At 45.3% G+C, this 21,498-nt stretch overlaps 1 protein-coding gene across 3 annotated transcripts in view; it reads left to right on the top strand.

Moving 5' to 3' along the window:
* sash1a (SAM and SH3 domain containing 1a) overlaps positions 1–21,498 on the top strand; it is a 98,334-nt gene that overhangs the window by 26,250 nt on the left and 50,586 nt on the right. For all 3 annotated transcript variants that reach the window (XM_067989336.1, XM_067989338.1, XM_067989337.1), the window contains exons 2-7: positions 3,344–3,472; positions 10,926–10,976; positions 11,109–11,158; positions 13,239–13,279; positions 16,215–16,304; positions 20,571–20,683. In XM_067989336.1, coding sequence (XP_067845437.1) covers positions 3,344–3,472; positions 10,926–10,976; positions 11,109–11,158; positions 13,239–13,279; positions 16,215–16,304; positions 20,571–20,683 — 474 coding nt within the window. The remainder of the gene's footprint in view (positions 1–3,343; positions 3,473–10,925; positions 10,977–11,108; positions 11,159–13,238; positions 13,280–16,214; positions 16,305–20,570; positions 20,684–21,498) is intronic.

Here is a 21,498-nt window from a genome sequence, read left to right on the forward strand (position 1 = left end):
ATTCAAGCAAGGAGGGAGAGAGAAAACAGGGAACTACAGGACAATTAGCCTGACATCAGTCGTCAGAAAAATACTGGAATCCATTATTAAGGAAGTGGCAACAGGGCACTTAGGAAATCGTAATATGATTAGGCAGAGTCAACATGGTTTTATGAAAGGGAAATCGGGTTTGGCAAATTTATTAGAGTTTTTTGAGGATGTAACTAGCAGGGTAGATAAAGGGGATGTAGTATATTTGGATTTTCAAAAGGCATTCGATAAGGTGCCACATAAAAGGTTGTTACACAAGATAAGGGCTCATGGGGTTGGGGGGTAACATATTAGCATGGATAGAGGATTGGTTAACGGACAGAAAACAGAGTAGGGATAAACAGGTCATTCTCAGGTTGGCAGGCTGTAACTAGTGGGGTACCGCAAGGATCAGTGCTTGGGCCTCAGCTATTTACAATCTATATTAATGACATGGATGAAGGGGCCGAGTGTAATGTATCCAAGTTTGCTGACGATACAAAGCTAGGTAGGAAAGTAAGCTGTGAGGAGGACACAAAGAGTTTGTAAAGGGATATCAACAGGTTAAGTGAGTGGGCAAGAAGGTGACAGATGAAGTATAATGTGGGGAATTGTAAGGTTATTCACTTTGGTAGGAAGAATAGAAAGACAGAATATTTTTTAAATGGTGAGAAACTACTAAATGTTGGTGTCCAGAGAGATTTGGGTGTCCTCATACAAGAAACACAAAAAGTTCGCATGCAGGTACAATTTTATGACAATTTTATAGTCCTTTGATGAGACCTCACCTTGTGTACTGCGTACAGTTTTGGTCTCCTTATCTAAGGAAGGATATATTTGCCTTAGAGGCGGTGCAACAAAGGTTCACTAGATTGATTCCTGGGATGTGATGTCCTATGAGGAGAGGTTGAGTAGGATGGGCCTATACTGTCTGGAGATTAGAAGAATGAGAGGTGATTTCATTGAAACATATAAGATTCTGAGGGGGCTTCACAGATTAGAGGCTGAGAGGTTGTTTCCCCAGGCTGCAGAGTCTAGAACTAGAGGGCATAGTCGCAGGATAAGTGGTCGGCCATTTAAGACTGAGATGAAGAGGCATTTCTTCATTCAGACTGGTTGTGACTCTTTGGAATTCTCTACCCCAGAGGGCTGTGGATGCTGAGTCATTGACTACATTGAAAGCTGAGATAGATTTTTGGGGGTGATTTTAAACCCCAAGAACGGGTGGGTTGGGGGCAGGTGGGAGTTGAAAATAGTTTTCTTGGATCGCAACCGCAAAATTTTCGGACTTTGCATTCCCAGTGGGAAGCCTATACCTTTAGGGGCCAATGTTAAACCCGGAAATAAAGCCGGGTTGCGGTCGCGACCCAGAAAAGAACTATTTACAACTCCCACCCGCCCCCAATCCACCCGTTCTTGGGGTTGAAAATCACCCCTTTGGACTCTAGGGGAATCAAGGGATATGGGGATTGGGCAGGAAAGTGGAGTTGAGGTTGAAGATCAGCCATGACCTGATTGAATGGCGGAGCAGGCTCGAGGGGCTTTATGGCCTACTCCTGCTCCTATTTCTTATGTTCTTTTGTGAAATCAGTATCATTTGGCTCCTTCTGGTTTCTTCATTTTTGTTTGCTCATGCTTACTGTTGTGTACTTGTCGTGAATTGCTCACTGTGGTTTCCTTCTGCAATGTCAATCATTTTCTTCCTGCCATTTACTTATGATTCTTTGCTCGCTGTGATTTGCTCACGATAATTTGAACACTCGGAAATTCTCACTTTGATTTGATGTTTCTGCAGTTCGATATTTTAGTTTGCTCCCTGCAGTTTGATCATTATAGTTTCCTCATTGTGGATTTCTCACGATGGTTTGCTATCTTATCACTGGAGCATGCCCATTTATTATGATAGGGATCTTCTTTGCTTCCTGTAGTTTGCTTATTGTAGTTTCAATATTTTGGTTTCCCCCCGCTGTGGTTTGATTATTTTGGTTTCCCCCCTGTGGTTTGATTATTTTGGTTTCCCCCCTGTGGTTTGATTATTTTGGTTTCCCCCCTGTGGTTTGATTATTTTGGTTTCCCCACTGTGGTTTGATTATTTTGTTTCCCCCCCCCCCCCCCCCCCCCGTGGTTTGATTATTTTGGTCCCCCCCCCCCCTGTGGTTTGATTATTTTGGTTTTCCCCCCACTGTGGTTTGATTATTTTGGTCTTCCCCCCCCCCCCCCCCCCCTGTGGTTTGATTATTTTGGTTTCCCCTCCCTGTGGTTTGATTATTTTGGTTTTCCCCCCCTGTGGTTTGATTATTTTGGTTTCCCCCCCCTGTGGTTTGATTATTTTGGTTCCCCCCCCCCCTGTGGTTTGATTATTTTGGTTTCCCCCCCCTGTGGTTTGATTATTTTGGTTCCCCCCCCCCCTGTGGTTTGATTATTTTGGTTTCCCCCCCCTGTGGTTTGATTATTTTGGTTCCCCCCCCCCCTGTGGTTTGATTATTTTGGTTTCTCCCCTGCGGTCCGCTGGTGGAACTGCTTAGAAATGACTCGGAGACATCCATCTGGAACCAGTATTGAGCTGATTACACAGCTGTGTCTGGAATGGCATTAACGAGTCTGGCAAGGGGCAAAGAGCATGATACGGAGAGACAGCAGCAACAACAGCTGGGACCTGGTGCTTGTGACAGTCATTGTGTGAAGGCATTCATCACTCTAAACAATTATCGTGTCGAAATTTGCCTGAAGTTAGCAAACATACAAAGAATATAAGTTTATAAATGTAATTAGTTACATGATTCTAGATTTACTTTTTTCATAAACAGTTGGAATTATTTTCTGTACATCGTGTCTTGTGTGGGGGAAACAAGTGATTTTTTTTCTTTAATTTGCATAGGTGGAAAGAAATTTGTTCTCAGAATGTGGGCATTGCTGGCAAGGCTGGCATTTATTGCCTATCCCTAGTTGCTGGTTTTGATCCAACTGATTGGCTCACTCAGTCACTTCAGAAAAAGCAGTTAAGAGTCAACCACCACTCATCTGAAAGACAGCACCTCTGACAGTGCAGCACTGTACTGGAGTGTCTGCCTGGATTGTAGGCTCAAGTCTCTGGAGTGGGGCTAGAACCCATGTCCTCCTGACTCAGGTGAGAGTGCTACCCATTGAATCATGGCTGACTCCGTTTGTTTGCAAACAAGCACTTTTTCGCTATAAGTACATCAGGCATCAGCAGATCGGAATATATTGGGAGTCGGCCAGTTCCTTCAGCTGATACTAACTGCCGTTTATTAGGATTGCCTCCTCGGCTGCTGTACAGTGAATTTTAACGCAATGCGCTCTTTTTTCCCAAAAGGATGGATCACTGGGAAACATCGATGACCTGGCCCAGCAGTACACAGAATACTACAACACCTGCCTCGGTGACGTGTCTGAACGGGTGGAAGAGCTGTGCAAACAGAGAGTCTCACAGGACTTTGAACTGGTTAGAAACCGCCCTCTCCCTCGGGGAGGCCTGCATGTTCATAGACGAGCAAAGAAAAGAAAGAACTTATATTTATAACATGCCTTTCACGACTTCAAGACGTCCCAAATTGCTATACAGACAATTAAGTACTTTTGAAGTGTTGTCTCTGTAGGAAACACAGTAGCCAATTTGTGCACAGCAAGGTCCCACAAAAAGCAATGAGATAAATGACCACGTAATCTGCTTTTAATGGTGTTGGTTGAGGGATAAGTGTTAGCCAGGATACCAGGAGAACATAGCAACATAACAAATTCAAGTATATTTGAGAACCCTGGAGTGAAACATTAGATAGGCCTCAAATTAAATACCACATCTTGTAGTTTATTACCCATTTGAATTGCATGCCCCGCCCCCGCCACTCCTACCAGTTCAATGTTCTGAACATGCCTCACTGGGTTCAGAAACAGACAGAAAGCCTGATTTGTAGAGCCCCTTTCGTGTCCTCAGGATTTCCCAAAATAGTTCACAGCCAATGAATTACTTTTCAAGTGTTATGCAGACCAACACAGCAGCCAGATCCCAGAAACAGCAATGAGACAACTGACCAATTAATCTCTTTTTTTTGTTGGTTGAGGGATAAATATTGGCCAGAACACCAGTGAGAACTCCCCTGCTCTTCGAATAGTACCGTGGGATCTTTTACATCCACCTAAGAGGGCAGACAGGGCTTCAGTTTAACGTTTCATCCAAAAGACAGCATCTCTAACTCTGCAGCACTCCCTCAGTACTGCCCTGAATTGTCAGCCTAGATTATGTGCTCCACAATAAGGTAAGTAAAAAAAGTTCAAACTTACCTTTATGACCTTTGAGGACATCTGGGTTGGCTGCCAAGCACCTGAATGAACTGACCGCAGCATGCACAATTGAATTTTGCAAAGGGGGCCTCAAACTGGCGTTAGGCCCCCATTTACATTGGTAAAGGGCCTAATGCCTGTTTCAGGTGCGCGCCCAGGACAGCTATGGAGGAGTCTTTACCAGTATGGCACTACCATGCGGAATGAGTGTGCGCACACCGCCCACGACCTTCTGACTCGCAGGCGAGAGTGCTACCAACTGAGCCAAACTGTCACAGCCCACATTACCAAAATGCATCAGATGTGGCAGTGGATTTGTTCGAAAGTCATGTTTGTGCTGTACCATCAGCGACTCTTGGTCCCACTCTTCTGTCTGCATCGCCCTGGCCTCCATTTCCCTGAGCTGCTCGGTTACAGCTACTTTGCGCTCGATGTCGTTCCCTATCACAACTTCAAATGGCATGGAGAAGTAGGCACCCACTTCTGTCACCAGATAAAGCTCTGGCCCTGGAGTTCACCTGTGGTGAACCAAATGTGAGCAGCTTTGCCCTTCACGTAGTGGTGAACCTTTTTTTTATTCGTTCATGGGATGTGGGCATCGCTGGCGAGGCCATCATTAATTGCCCTTGAGAAGGTGGTGGTGAGCCGCCTTCTTGAACCACTGCAGTCCATATGGTGAAGGTTGTCCCACAGTGCTGTTAGGAAGGGAGTTCCAGGACTTTGACCCAGCGGCAATGAAGGAACGGTGATATATTTCCAAGTCGGGATGGTGTGTGACTTGGGGGGGAATGTGCAGGTGGTGGTGTTCCCATGTGCCTGCTGCCCTTGTCCTGCTAGGTGGTAGAGGTCGCGGGTTTGGGAGGTGCTGTCGAAGAAGCCTTGGCGAGTTGCTGCAGTGCATCCTGTGGATGGTACATACTGCAGCCACTGTGCGCTGGTGGTGAAGGGAGTGAATGTTTAGGTGGTGGATGGGGTGCCAATCAAGCGGGCTGCTTTGTCCTGGATGGTGTCGAGCTTCTTGAGTGTTGTTGGAGCTGCACTCATCCAGGCAAGTGGAGAGTATTCCATCACACTCCTGACTTGTGCTTTGTAGATGATGGAAAGGCTTTGGGGAGTCAGGAGGTGAGTCACTCGCCGCAGCATACCCAGCCTCTGACCTGCTCTTGTAGCCACAGTATTTATGTGACTGGTCCAGTTAAGTTTTGGGTCGATGGTGACCCCCAGGATGTTGATTGTGGGGAATTCGGCGATGGTAATGCCGTTGAATGTCAAGGGGAGGTGGTTAGACTCTCTCTTGTTGGAGATGTCTTTGTCTGGCACGAATGTTACTTGCCACTTATCAGCCTAAGCCTGGATGTTGTCCAGGTCTTGCTGCATGTGGGCACGGACTGCTTCATTATCTGAGGGGTTGCGAATGGAACTGCACACTGCAATCATCAGCGAACATCCCCATTTCTGACCTTATGATGGAGGGAAGGTCATTGATGAAGCAGCTGAAGATACTTGGGCCTAGGACACTGCCCTGAGGAACTCCTGCAGCAATGTCTTGGGGCTGAGATGATTGACCTCCAACAACCACTACCATCTTCCTTTGTGCTAGGTATGACTCCAGCCACTGGAGAGTTTTCCCCCTGATTCCCATTGACTTCAATTTTACTAGGGCTCCTTGGTGCCACACTTGGTCAAATGCTGCCTTGATGTCAAGGGCAGTCACTCTCACCTGACCTCTGGAATTCATCTCTTTGTCCATGTTTGGACCAAGGCTGTAATGAGGTCTGGAGCCCAGTGGTCCTGGCGGAACCCAAACCGAGCATCGGTGAGCTTACTCATTGGTGAGTAAGTGTCGCTTGATAGCACTGTCGACGACACCTTCCATCACTTTGCTGATGATTGAGAGTAGACTGATGGGGCGGTAATTGGCCGGATTGGATTTGTCCTACTTTTTGTGTTCAGGATATACCTGGGCAATTTTCCACATTGTCTGGTAGATGCCAGTGTTGTAGCTGTACTGGAACAGTTTGGCTAGAGGCGCGGCTAGTTCTGGAGCACAAGTTTTCAGCACTACAGCTGGGATGTTGTCGGGGCCCATAGCCTTTGCTGTATCCAGTGCACTCAGCTGTTTCTTGATATCACGTGGAGTGAATCGAATTGGCTGAAGACTGGCTTCTGTGATGATGGGGATATCAGGAGGAGGCTGAGATGAATCATCCACTCGGCACTTCTGGCTGAAGATGGTTGCAAACGCTTCAGCCTTGTCTTTTGCACTCACGTGCTGGACTCCGCCATCATTGAGGATGGGGATGTTTACAGAGCTTCCTCCTCCTGTTAGTTGTTTAATTGTCCACCACCATTCACGACTGGATGTGGCAGGACTGCAGAGCTTTGATCCGATCCGTTGGTTGTGGAATCGCTTAGCTCAGTCTATAGCATGTTGCTTCTGCTGTTTAGCATGCATGTGGTCCTGAGTTGTAGCTTCACCAGGTTGGCACCTCATTTTTAGGTAAGCCTGGTGCTGCTTCTGACATGCTCTTCTACACTCCTCATTGAACCAGGATTGTAAACCTGGATAAAACCATCAATATCATCTCCCTCTTCAAAATTTGGAAACCAATTCGATTAAACAAAATAATGTTCTGAGCGTTCCAGATTCAGTCAGCAAGTGTTTCTCTGCCAGCTCGAGAGCGAACCAACGCTCTTTCTGCTTCTCCTTTCTCCTCGGTTTTACGTTGCTGCAGTTACTCTTTCTTGGCCTCAAATCCAAGTTCTCTCTCTTCCAATTTGCGTTGTTCTTTCTTTGCCTCCGGTTTCTAATGAGAATGAGCGCTCCTTGTCGTTTTGCTTTGCTGCCAAATGAGCTAACTCAAAGCTAGAGATTATACACATACATACATATTCATGTGTATGTGTGTTTGTTTATATGTGTATGTCTGTGTGTTTGTTTCTTTATATAAAATATATTTTGCAGGCCCAGGTGAGATGTGTCTGAAATTATCAGTACTTTGGTTTGTTTAACTTCTGGCAGCTCTTCTTAATCACCTGTACGCAATGTGCATAACCCTAATTTCTCTCATTGAATTCGATGAGCTGTGTTTGCTAATTGCCTTAATCATACACCTTCCTGCTTCTTCTCTGGTTTGTTCTGGATAAAGGGATTGATTTAAAGATAAACAAAGTTTTGTATTTGTACAGCACCTTATCACACCTCTCCAAAAGGGCTTCACATACAAGGGATTGCTTTTGAGGCACAGTAACCGTCAGGCCTACACCAGGTAAATGGGCGTGGTACACATGCCACACAGAGTACACTCTCAGCTTGCTGTACCCTGACTGAGGCTACATGCAATTTTAGTTTGCATTTGAAAAGATCAGGGTTGCAAAATGGTAATGTAGGTGACAGCATATGATTGAACTGTGAAACTGGGTTACTGATGGTTCTGCTATTTCTCACATGCACTGGATACATGGGAAGTGCCAGGAGCAATAATCAATATGAATCTTGTAAAAAGAAAGAACATGCATTTATAGAGCGCCTTTCATGACCTCAGGACATCCCAAAGCGCTTTACAGCCAATGAAGTACTTTTGAAGTGTAGTCATAGAGTGATACAGCTCAGAAGGAGGCCATTCAGCCCATTGTGCCTTTGCCGGCTCTTTGAAAGAGCTATCCAATTAGTCCCACTCCCCTGCTCTTTCCCCATAGCCCTGAAATTTTTCCCCTTCAAGTGTATATCCAATTCCCTTTTAAAAGTTACAATTGAATCTGCTTCCACCACCCTTTCAGGCAGTGCATTCCAGATCATAACAACTCGCTTCCTCATGTCGCCTCTGGTTCTTTTGCCAACTACCTTAAATCTGTGTCCTCTGGTTACTGACCCTTCTGCTAATGGAAACAGTTTCTCCCTATTTACTGTATCAAAACTCTTCATGATTTTTAACCACCTCTATCAAATCTCCCCATAACCTTCTCTCCTCTTAAGTTTCTCTAGTCTCTCCCCATAGCAGAAGTCTCCCATCCCTGGTACTATTCTAGTAAATCTGCTCTGCACCCTCCCAAAGGCCTTGACATCCTTCCTAAAGTGTGGTGCTCAGAATTGGCCACAGTACAAAAGCTGGGGCCTAACCAGTGTTTTAAAAAGTTTTAGCATAACTTCCTTGCTTTTGTACTCTATGTCTCTATTTATAAAGCCAGCATCCTGTATGCATTTTTAACAGCCTTTTCAACTTGTACTGTCACCTTCTAAGACTTGTGTACATACACTCCCAGGTCTCTCTCTTCATGCACCCCCTTTAAAATTGTACCATTTAGTTTATATTGCCTCTCTTCATTCTTCCTATTAAAATGAATCACTTCACACTTCTCTATTTAATTAGAGAAGTTAAATTTCATCTGCCATGTGTCTGCCCATTTCACCAGGCCGTCTATTTCCTCCTGAAGTCTGCTACTATACTACAACTGTTTTCTACATTTCCAAGTTTCATGTTATCTGCAAACTTTGAAATTATGCTCTGTATACCCAAGTCTAGGTCATTTTTGTATGTATATATATATATATGTATGTATATATGTATGTATGTATGTGTGTATGTATATATATCAAAAAGAGCAGTGGGTCCCAACACGACCCCTGGGGGACACCACAGTCTGAAAAACAACTGTTCACCTCTGCAGAATGCTTTCTGTCCCTTAGCCAATTTTGTATCCACGCAGCCTATGCCCTTTTAATCTTATGAGCTTCAATTTTGCTAACAAGTCACTGTTTTACTGTAGGAAACGTGGCAGCCAATTTGCGCAGAGCAAGGTCCCACAAACAGCAATGAGATCATGAACAGGAACTGTTATAGTGATGTTGGTTGAGGGATAAATATTGGCCAGGACACCGGGGAGAACTCCCCTGCTTTTCTTCGAATAGTGCCGTGGGATCTTTTATGTCCACCTTAGAGGGCACTGGTGGAGAATGTTCAGCAAATTTACTGTTTTCTAAAGCAGAGTTGGTCTTCAGACAACATGAAAGAGTAAGACCACTTTTCATTTGTATGTCACACCCTGCTTTCTAGCATGTTGAAATATTAATCACACTGCCACATACAAACACTGATACAAGTCTCTTCCCTTTACTTAGGGGTCTTAAAGCTGGACAAGGTATATGCCACATCATATGTTACAGTAAGGAGATCACTTTTTCACTCATTCAAGTGCAGCCCATACTGCTTTAGGACACTTCCTCACCGGCACTGAATCATCCAGCTGTTGTCACAACCAGATCTTGGAATTTAAGCCCGCAGACCTCACTTCCAACAGGAGCTGGCTGATCGTGGACTGACACACAAGTTGGGATGCAGGGCTGGATACTTTCAGCATCTCAACAATTTGTTTCTGTTCCCTCAGCATTGCACTGGAATGTCAGCCTCGATTTTGTGGTCAAGTCTCTGAAGTGGGGTTGAACTTATGACCCAGAGGCGAGAGTGAGACCGACTGAGTCAAGTTTGACACCTGGACAAATATGGACAAAGTGGATGCTAGATCTGAACACTGACCTTCGGCAAAAGCTGTGAACAGTTGACCAGTAATCACAATCCCATCCCTTTCCTGTTCCATCTTTCCCTATGGGTTTTGAATAATTGCACACATTTCCTGTATCCTGTTCCAGTCCTGTTACTTTGTTTATCACATTAAATTCCAGCTGGCCCTTGCTTCATCATGCCTTTAATTTCCCCACATCCCTCTGACTGCTATCGATCTTGCTGCACTGCTCGTCTGGCTGCGTAGGTTGCTGCCATCAGCGCCTCCAACGGTTTGCTGGTGCCTCAGTGTTTCCAGCAGGCCTGGAGAAGACCGATTGATCCATAATCACGCACGGTTACTCAAGTTAAATTTCACACTGGTTTCTCTGCTCAGAATGAGCGAACTTCACTCTGAGGGAGTTCCGTCTTTCGGATGAAACGTTAAACCGAGGCCCCGTCTGCCCCCTCAGGTGGACATAAAAGATCCCATGGCACTATTTTGAAGAAGAGCGAGGGAGCTTTCCCTGGTGTCCTGGCCAATAGTTATTCCTCAACCAACATCACTGCAACAGGTTACCCAGTCATTACTGTTTATGGGACCTTGCTGTGTGCAAATTGACTGCCACGTTTCCTACATTACAACAGTGACTACACTTCAAAAGTACTTCATTGGCTGTAAAGCACTTTGGGACCTTCTGAGATCTTGAAAGACATTATATAAATGCAAGTCTTTTTCTGAGGGGAGATGAGCTTCATGTCAGACAGTTTTGGGCTCAGGGTGTCAACACGCTTGCTGTAGCACCTCTAGTTTTGAGCAAGTGTTTTTAAATACCGGTTGTGGTGGTGACGTTGAAGTTAAGAATCTGATTCAGGGTTAAATCCAGACTAAATGTTTCAGATCCCCTCAGACCAGTAATGAGAAATCTTTGCTCTCTATTTTGAGAAATCCCATCTCTGTAATTAAGTTTTCAGACTTGTTTTGCCTCTTTGATAAGCAGGTTGCAGTAGCTCCACAGTTTCTACCCTGTTTTTCTCTCTACTTTGGCTTTGATATTTTTGGATTGAAAACTGCCACGTTTTACTGATTTACAAAGACTCCATGTGTTCTGATTTTAGGAAAGCTCGGCTGCCAAATCACCATCCCCACAGCTGCTGCCCGAGACTGCAGTGAGTACGGCTTCCCTTCAAATCCTCCTGGAGCCTCTCCAGGAACACACCAAGTTTATTAAATTCATCCTGTGATTTCAACACAGCTCTTTTCTCCTTTTAGCAGTCACTGACTCTGAATTTGTTTCCCAGGAATCATGTGCCTTGGGGAGTGCGATGTCAACACCAGAGAGCGAGAGAGAGTAAGTCACGTTTACAGCACTGGGCGACATCACAAAACACTTTTCACTCGTTGCTTTCAGATAAACACACTGGGATCTGTAAGTTTCTGCAGTGGTGTTTCATTTCCTTAACACAAGTATTTTCATCACTATCTCCACTCGTGTGTGTTTGACAGTCACTAAGCCAGAATGATGAGTCAAGCACATTACACAATCCAAACGCATCCACATTATCAAATCCAAAGGAAAACCTTTGCATGGTTTACACACTGGGCTGTATTTACACCTGTTAGTAAAACACTCACTTTACAATAGGTTCTACCACCCTTTCAGGCAGGGCACTCCAGATCATAACAACTCACTGCGTAAAAAATAATTTCTCCTCATCTTTCTGGTTCTTTGGCCAATTATTTTAATTTATATCCTCTGATTACCAACCCGCCCGGCAGTGGAAACAGTTTCTCCCTATTTACTCTACTAAAACCCTTCATAATTTTGAACATCTCTATTAAATCTTCCTTAACCTCCTCTGCTCTAAGGAGAACAGTCCCAGCTTCTCTAGTCTCTCCACATAACTGAAGACCCTCATCCCTGGTATCATTCTAATAAATCTCCTTTGCACCCTCTCCAAGGCCTTGACCTCCTTCCTAAAGTGTGATACCCAGAATGATGTCTTCATATATTATGTCCTTATTTCCCCCTGTGGTTTCTATTCCTTCTTTCCAGGTATGCTCTCCCTCTGCCTTATTAATTTCAACTCTCCCCTACTGCCTTATTTACCCTCTCTGTTCTGATTCAGGTTCAGCCTGACCCATCTGTACAGCTTCTCCCACAACCCCACAACTGGTCCCAGTGTCTTTGGAATCCAAAACCCTCTATCGTTCTAGCCGCACTGCCTAATCTGCTTCTCCTTAACTTGTCCAACACTTGGAACTGAGAGCTACCCTGAGCTTCCTGCTCCCCGAAGTCTTACACTTCAGTCTGAAACCTGACTGCACACGTTCTGTCTGCCCATCTTCCACCCTGCCCTTTCCCATGCCATTGGTTCCAATGTCAACCACCATTGTTGCTAGTTTCTCTTCCTTTCCACCTGTTTTGCTGTGTCCCTCATCCTGGCGCCTGGGACACAGCACAACATTCGACAGGCTGTGTACCCCCTTATTATAGAACCTCTCTGCAATGCCTGTTCCCATGGCTGGTGTCTCTCTTTTCCCCCATGAGTAAACTGACCCTTGATCCCAGTGCTGTGCTGTTGCTCTCGAATCCCCTCCCCAGTCTCTCGATGCTCGACCCTGATATGTGTCAAGAACTGCCTATTGGACAAGTCCAGACCCACAGGGTTTCCCTGCGCTGGTAGCTCCTGTCCCTGTCCCTTTCCCCTCCCCCTGCAGGCACTCATCCACTTCCCTCCCCTGCCTTCACAATTCCTCTCTATCTGTCAGGTAACCATTTTCAGCAATGTATCTCCCAGAAACCTTTCCTCTTGATCTTGCCTTTACTGTACTATGAGTTAATTTAGACACCATTAATTAAAACTAATTCCCACTTATCTGTCCAGTCTTGCAAATTCAGCCCTGCTCTGTCTCAGCATTGAAATCACATTCTGGCCAAATTCATTCCCTTACCTTCTCTGAACAAAAAAACACTGCCAGTGTTTTACTCAGTTAGCATCTTGCCACTCCTTACCAAACAATGCCAGACCCCTGGGAGTCGGAAGGTTTGTTCCTGTCAGTTTCCAGCTGCCGTCCTATTGACCTTGCATTTAATGTTCTGGCTGCTGAAAGTGTTGGCCTAATGTGCAGTTGCACAGTGGTTTGCGGCAGTCTATTTGCCTGCCTGGTTCACGCTGCAAATCATACACGGCCAGAATCCCAGTCTGTCTCTATCCTTCCATCAGTGAATGGCTCCTTGACGCTCAGAGTCTACACGAGCCAGGGATGGGCCCTGGATTTCAATCTAATGATTAGATGCCTGGAAAGAGTTGTTCAGTAGAGAGTTGTTGAACTGGGGGCTTTCATTATTCATGAATTTACTTGTATAGCTCTTCTTTTAATCACATGAAAATGTCCTGCATTCTAACACACCTGTGTTTTTTAAACAGACATTTGATTTGCAAGTCGAGCTCAGAGGATGGATCAGTCGGTGAGTATCATTTTGTTCTGATGATTACTGTTAAATTATTGAACTTAAAGGATCCTCAGATTTCCAACTTTATCCATCTATCTATCCATCTATCTATCTATCTATCTATCTATCTATCTACCTATTTGTCTTTTCTGTCTGTCCATCTATATGGCTGTGCATCTATTTGTCTGACTATCCATCTGTCTGTCTATCTAATTATCTTTATTCATCTATCTATCTGGCTATCTACCTATTTCTATTTATTTATCGATCTATATATGTTGACTGGTGGATCTATATATGTTTACTTGTGGATCTATATATGTTGACTGGTGAATCTATCGATCTATATATGTTTACTTGTGGATTTATCTGTATGTGTTTACTTGTGAATCTATCTATCTATATAAGGAATGGATTTATCGATCTACATATGTTGACTTGTGGATCTATATATTGACTTGTGGATCTATATATGTTGACTGGTGGATCTATATATGTTGACTGGTGGATCTATCGATCTATATATGTTGACGGGTGGATCTATCTGTATATGTTGACTTGTGGATCTGTCGATCTGTATATGTTGACTTGTGGATCTATCGATCTGTATATGTTGACTTGTGGATCTATCGATCTGTATATGTTGACTTGTGGATCTATCGATCTGTATATGTTGACTTGTGGATCTATCGATCTGTATATGTTGACTTGTGGATCTATCGATCTGTATATGTTGACTTGTGGATCTATCGATCTGTATATGTTTACTTGTGGATCTATCGATCTGTATATGTTGACTTGTGAATCTGTCGATCTGTATATGTTGACTTGTGGATCTGTCGATCTGTCTATTTGTCTCTTTCTATTTATCTACTCATCTATAGTCAATCTATATGTTCATTTGTCTTTCTGTCTATATATGTATTTATCTTATTTCTTTCCCTATCCATCTTTCTATGTAGCTACCCACCTGTCAATCTCTATCTTACCTCTATTTGTCTATATTTATTCTTCTATCTGTCGCCATCTCTGTTTGTGTTTCTGTGTGTGTCTTTCTGTCTATTTATGTCTACATCTATCTCTATGTGTCTCTCTCTTTATCTATTTCTCTCTCTCTATATATAATATATGTGTGTATATATATATATATATATATATTTATATTCTGTCCCACACTAAGCCCCACACACATATCACTCTGCCTTCGGGACTTGCACTAGATCCCCATTCCCAACAACTCGATTTCAACATCCTCAACTTTCCTCACGAATCACTCCAGCCATTGTGCCACTCGACCTCTACAACTACCTACGGCCTGGCTGTTTGATCTCTTCTGCCCTCTGCTCTGCCATTGTTGGCACAGTCGTCAGACTGTACAGTCCAGCGCTGGAGTTCTCCTAACCACTTCTGCCTTGCTACAACTCGCCCCTTCTTCAAAGCCTCTTCAAAATGTATTCCTCTGTGCTTTCAGTCACTTCATCCTGTGAAGTGCCTTGGGATGTTGAAGGTGCTATATCAGTGCAAGCTGTTCACGTTCCAATCTGACCCAGTCTGGAGTGCTTACTGACCCAACCCCAAATGTTTCAGGGCTCAACTCAGCTCCAAGAGCTTCTTGCCCTGACCCAGCATGACCCGTTATTGCAGTCGAATGGGAGGAGGGGATAAATTGGAGGCTGACAAGAGCCAATCTCCTTTAAGGATGGAGGGCAGGAAGTTAATAGTTCTGACACTTGACCATAATGCACTCAAACCTTGAATAAGAAGTTCACCCTTACTTCAGTTAATGATATCCACCCTTTAATAGTAAGGTAGTGTAGTGCTTATGTTACTGGTCTAGTAATCCAGAGGCCTGGACTAATAATCCAGGAAATGTGAGTTCAACTCTACTGTGGCAGTTTTGAGAATTTGAATTCAGTTTTTAAAATCTGGGAATAAAAAGCAGGTATCGGTAAAAGTGACCATGAAGCTCTTGGATTGTTGTAAAAACACAACTGGTTCACTAATGTCCTTTAGGGAAGGAAACCTGCCTTCCTTACTTGGTCTGGCCTGTATGCGACTGCAGTCCCTCACCAACGTGGTTGACTCTTAACTTTGGCTAGGGCTGTGCAGAGGAATCACCGAACACCGAGCTCCTGGGCTTGGGGCCGGGGTGAACATCGGACACCGTGCTCCCGGGCCTGGGGCCAGGGTGAACATCGGACACCGTGCTCCCGGGCCTGGAGCCAGGGTGAACATCGGACACCGTGCTCCCGGGCCTGGGGCCAGGGTGAACATCGGACACCGTGCTCCCGGGCCTGGAGCCGGGTAAACATTGGACACCGTGCTCCCGGGCCTGGAGCCAGGGTGAACATCAGACACCATGCTCCCAGGCCTGGGGCCGGGGTAAATATCGGACACCATGCTCCCGGGCCGGGGCCAGGGTAAACATCGGACACCGTGCTCCCGGGCCGGGGCCAGGATAAACATCGGACACCGTGCTCCCAGGCCTAGGGCCAGGGTAAACATCGGACACCGTGCTCCCGGGCCTGGAGCCGGGTAAACATCGGACACTGTGCTCCCGGGCCGGGGCCAGGGTAAACATCGGACACCGTGCTCCCAGGCCTGGGGCCAGGGTAAACATCGGACACCGTGCTCCCGGGCCTGGGGCCAGGGTAAACATCGGACACTGTGCTCCCGGGCCGGGGCCAGGGTAAACATCGGACACCGTGCTCCCGGGCCTGGAGCCAGGGTGAACATCGGACACCGTGCTCCCAGGCCTGGGGCCGGGGTAAATATCGGACACCATGCTTCCGGGCCTGGAGCCAGGTTAAACAGCATTGCCACAGGATATGATCTTATTTTAAAGTATAGAACCTTCTGTGAGAGTGGAGTTGAAGAATGTTAAGATTAATTCATGAAATAATGGAGAAAGGGTTCAATGCTGTTTGACTATTTTATGTTCTCCTTACAGGAAGTAGTGACTGGAAAAAGAAAAACAAATCCTTTTGGCAGGGCTTTCGGAAACCACAGAAAGGGAATGCAGTGCGGGAACTGTGTAAAGGTAAAGCTATTATGAGGGAGCTTTCGCTTCCACTTGTACTTGTGCCAATTGTGCGATGGGGGCAGGAACTTTAGCTGAAGGCCAGTTGGTAGGGTTGCCAACCCTCCAGGGATTGTCCTGGAGTCTCCAGGAATGAAAGATTAATCTCCTGGACACTGCTGCGAGCAACACTTGGGAGAAAAATCATTGGGGCATTAAAAAAAATTGTGCACTTTTTCATTTCCTTTGAGCAATTTTATTAGTTATATTACTTCCAGACTAGAGATGGGGAAAAAAAGGCTGTTTGACTGGGTGGAGCAGTTGGAGGTGAGAGATCATGTGATTAAACCTCCAGGAATACGTCCAACCAGAGTTGGCAACCCTACCGTTGGAGGCTATTGCGGCAGATCCACTTTGTATCCACAGAATTGCATTAAACACAACGGCAACAAGAGTTTTACCTTTTAGGCTGTTTTACACTAGATACTTCTTGGGGTTCAGTGCCACTCCTCACTCCTGTCAGTAGATCTCTCATCTTCTACAAAGTGTTCCTTCAGCTGCCCAATATCCAGGCAGACGCACTGGGACACAGGGTGTCGAACGAAGGCCTCCCCCATCATTGTAGTCTGGTTAACTGGAATATACCACATGAGTCACTCAATCACCTGATCTTCAGTAGGCAGATGAAAATATTCTCTATCAGACCGAGCTATCGGTATAAAGCAGCAGATAGATTTATTTAACAGTAAACAAGTAAATGAACAGGACTCAGTACAAGGAATGTAGTTACAGCAGTGACAGACTTTATTATTCCCCTTGAAATCAGGACAACAAAGACACATATTATGCTGTAACCCCCCGCCCCAATATGTATAATTAATCCTGAAACACCATCACTCACTTCTCGTGGTGAAACACACCACAGAGCCAAATCTAGCCCAGTCTTGCTGCTGGCTTCAGGCTGACTGCTGACTGGGATGTACCGTTTGACGTGCTTGGAAGATATTCTGAAACAGAGCACGTTGGAGGACTTACAATGAAATTTCGATCAGCAGCCATTCACAAGGTAACAACAACAACAACAACTTACATTTATATAGTGCCTTTAATGTAGTAAAACATCCCAAGGCACTTCATACGAGCATTATCAGATGCTCCTCAGGACAAATAATGAAACGCTTGGTCAAAGAGGCAGGTTTTAAGGTGCGTTTTAAAGGAGGGCCTGGGCAGCTGAAGGTGTGGATGCTCAAGAGGCCAGAATTGAAGGAGCGCAGAGATCTCGGAGAGTTGTAGGGCTGGAGGAGGTTACAGAGATAGGGATTTACAAATTTACAATCAATGCAGCTGCCGTCACAGTGAAGTTCAAAGGCATCGCTCAACCTGTGAGCTGCCTCTTGTTCATACACGACACTGGGATGTTCAACCACTTGAGCTGCAGTGCTCCCAAGACGCACTTCAACATCTTGCTGTGTTAAGTGTCGTTCTGTTCAATCTGGTCAGCCTGACACTTTGGGTACAGAAGGACAGAACTGTATAAAATATTGGTTAGGCCACAGCTTGAGTACTGCATACAGTTCTGGTCTCAAAGCTAAAATTCTCCAGCCCTGGCAACATCCTCGTAAATCTCCTCTGTACCCTCTCTAGTGCAATCACATCTTTCCTGTAATGCGGTGACCAGAACTGTAGGCAGTACTAAAGCTGTGGCCTAACCAATGTTTTATACAGTTCTGTCCTTCTGTACCCAAAGTGTCAGGCTGACCAGATTGAACAGAACGCCACTTTACACAGCAAGATGTTGAAGTGCTTCTTGGGAGCACTGCAGCTCAAGTGGTTGAACATCCCAGTGTCGTGTATGAACAAGAGGCAGCTCACAGGTTATCCCTGACCTGCAGACACCTTTCCCCCTCCAGGGACGTGAGGCACTGCTCATGGTTTTGAAGGTGACCACAGCGCTAGATTTCACAGAATCATAGAAAGTTACAGCATAGTGGGCCATTCGGCCCATCTTGACCATGCCAGCCAAAAAAGAGCAATCCAGTTTAATCCCACTTTCCAGCACTTGGTCCGTAGTCCTGTAGGTTATGGCACTTCAAGTGCACATCCAAGTGCTTTTTAAATGAGCTGAGGATTTCTGCCTCGACCACCTTTCAAGCAGTGAATTCCAGACCCCCACCACCCTCTGGGTGAAAAAATTTCTCCTCAGTTCCCATCTAATCCTTCTGCCATTGACTTTAAATCTATGCCCCCTGTACACTGACCCCTCTACTAAGGGAAATAGTTCCTCCCTATCCACTCTATCTAGTCCTGCCATAATTTTATATACCTCAATTAAATCTCCCCTCAGCCTCCTTTGTTCCAAAGAAAACAACCCCAGCCTATCCAATCTTTTCTCATAGCTAAAATTCTCCAGCCCTGGCAACATCCTCGTAAATCTCCTCTGTACCCTCTCTAGTGCAATCACATCTTTCCTGTAATGTGGTGACCAGAACTGTACGCAGTACTCAAGCTGTGGCCTAACCAATGTTTTATACACTTCCAGCATAACCTCCCTGCGCTTATATTCTCTGCCTTGGCTGATAAAGGAAAGTATCCCGTATGCCTTTTTAACCAACTTACCTACCTGTCATGCTACCTTCAGGGATCTGTGGACATGCATTCCAAGGTCCCTCTGTTCCTCTACACCTCTCAGTATCCTCCCATTTATTGTGTATTCCCTTGCCTTATTTGCCCTCCCCAAATGCATTATCTCACACTTCTCTTGATTGAATTCCATTTGCCACTTTTCTGCCCACCTGACCAGTCCATTGATATCTTCCTGTAGCCTACAGCTTTCCTCCTCACTATCAACCACACGGCCAATTTTTGTATCATCTGCAAACTTCTTGATCAAGCCCCCCCACATTCAAGTCCAAATCATTGATATAAACCACAAAAAGGAAGGGACCTAGTACTGAGTCTTGTGGGACCCTACTGGAAACAGCCTTTCAGTCGTCATTTCACAGTCTGACTGATTGGACTGCGTCATTCGACCTATATCCGGTCGACGATGCCTCAACGGTGTCAGGGATGCCATTCCTGGTGTCAGTGTTGCTATCGCAGTGGACTGGGAGAGGTTAGATGTGCTTACTGACAGGAACAATAGGAACAGGTGTAGGCCATTCAGCTCCTTGTGCCTGTTTCGCCATTCAATTAGATCATGGCTGATCTGTATCTTAACTCCATTTACCTGCCTTGGTTCCATCACCCATAATATCCTTGCCTAACAAAAACCTATCAATCTCAGCCTTGAAATTTTCAATTGACCCAGTCTCAACAGCTTTCTGGGGGAGAGAGTTCCAGCTTTCCACCACCCTTTGTGTGAAGAAATGCTTCCTGACATCACCCCTGAACGGCCTAGCTCTAAATTTAAGGTTATGCCCCCTTGTTCTGGACTCCCCCACCAGAGGAAATAGTTTCTCTTTATCGACCCTATCAAATCCTGTAATCACCTCAATTAGATCACCCCTTAATCTTTGATACTCAAGCGAAAACAAATCTAGTCTATGCAACCTGTCCTCAAAATGTTAATGGTACAAACTTCTGCCACTTTTCTTTGGTATTAATTTGTATACCATGCAAAACAAATATTATCATCATTTACATAGGAGTACGTTAGCGCAATGATTATGTTACAGGACTAGTAATCCAGAGGTCTGCACTAATAATTCAGAGAACCTGCGTTCAAATCCCACCATGGCAGTTTGAGAATTTGAATTCAGGTTTTTGAAAATCTTGAAATAAAAAGCTGGTCTCAGTAAAAGTGACAACGAACCTGTCGGATTGTCGTAAAAACGCAATTGATTGACTCAGAAGTGGTCCAGCAAGCCACTCGGTTGTATCAAACTTGCTACAAAGAATATCGCACCGACTGCAGCGGTTCAAGAAGAAGGCCCACCACTACCTTCTCAGGGCAATAAGAGATGGGCAATAAATGCCGGCCTTGCCAGCGATGCCCACATCTCGAGAATTAATTTTTTTAAATGTAATATCTTTACTTTCTGGCATAGGCATGTTGCGCCGAATGGCCTCCTTCTGTTTTGCAAGATTCTATGATGATTTACCTGATTTTTCAGTTACAAAAGTAAAGCCACTTTTAGTTTTAGCCCCATAAAATCTGAGATGCAGATAGATGCCCTGAGTTTTGCTGGTGGGTCATGTTTTAAAACCTCTCCTTTGAAGACTCTTTAATAACAGAACAATCTTTCTTCTCCCTCCCCCAAACCCAATTTTTCTTGTTGATCTTTAAAGGAGAAGATGTTGGATTTGTGGCCAGTGAGATTACCATGAGTGATGAGGACCGCATTGAGCTGATGATGATGGTTAAAGACAAGATGATAACAATAGAGGAGGCACTTGCTAAGGTAACTCGGGCTCATCTCATACAGGTTCAAGTCCATCACCAAGAGTGGCTCGGTCGCACCGCTACTGACTGAGCTGGCCGAGTCCTGAAGGAAATAGCTGCCAGACTGGGCCTGCGACAGGGGGTAGAGAACCAACACGAGGGAAAAACCTACCAGACCTCATCCTCACCAATCCAGCTGTCACAGATGCATCTGTCCATGACAGTATTGGCAGGAGTGACCACCGCTCAGTCCTTGTGTCCTTTTCGCACTGAGGACACCACCAACATGTTGTGTGGCACTACCACCGTGCTAAATGGGATAGATTCAGAACAGATCTAGCAGCTGAAAACTGGGCATCCATGAGGCGCTGCGGGCCATCAGCAGCAGCAGCAGAATTGTATTCCAGTACAATCTGTAACCTCATGGCCTGGCATATTCCTCACTCTACCATTACCAACAAGCCAGGGGATCAACCCTGGTTCAATGAGGCGTGTAGAAGAGCATGCCAGGAGCAGCAGCAGGTGTACCTAAAAATGAGGTGCCAACCTGGTGAAGCTACAACTCAGGACTACATGCATGCTAAACAGCTGAAGCAACATGCTATAGACAGAGCTAAGCGATTCCACAACCAACAGATCAGATCAAAGCTCCGCAGTCCTGCCACATCCAGTCGTGAATGGTGGAGGACAATTAAACAACTAACGGGAGGAGGCGGCTCCGTGAACATCCCCATCCTCAATGAAGGCAGAGTCCAGCATGTGAGTGCAAAAGACAAGGCTGAAGCGTTTGCAACCATTTTCGGACAGAAGTGCCGAGTGGATGATCCATCTCGG

The sequence above is a fragment of the Heptranchias perlo genome, chromosome 8 (genome assembly GCF_035084215.1).
Source record: "Heptranchias perlo isolate sHepPer1 chromosome 8, sHepPer1.hap1, whole genome shotgun sequence".
Lineage (NCBI taxonomy): Eukaryota > Metazoa > Chordata > Chondrichthyes > Hexanchiformes > Hexanchidae > Heptranchias > Heptranchias perlo.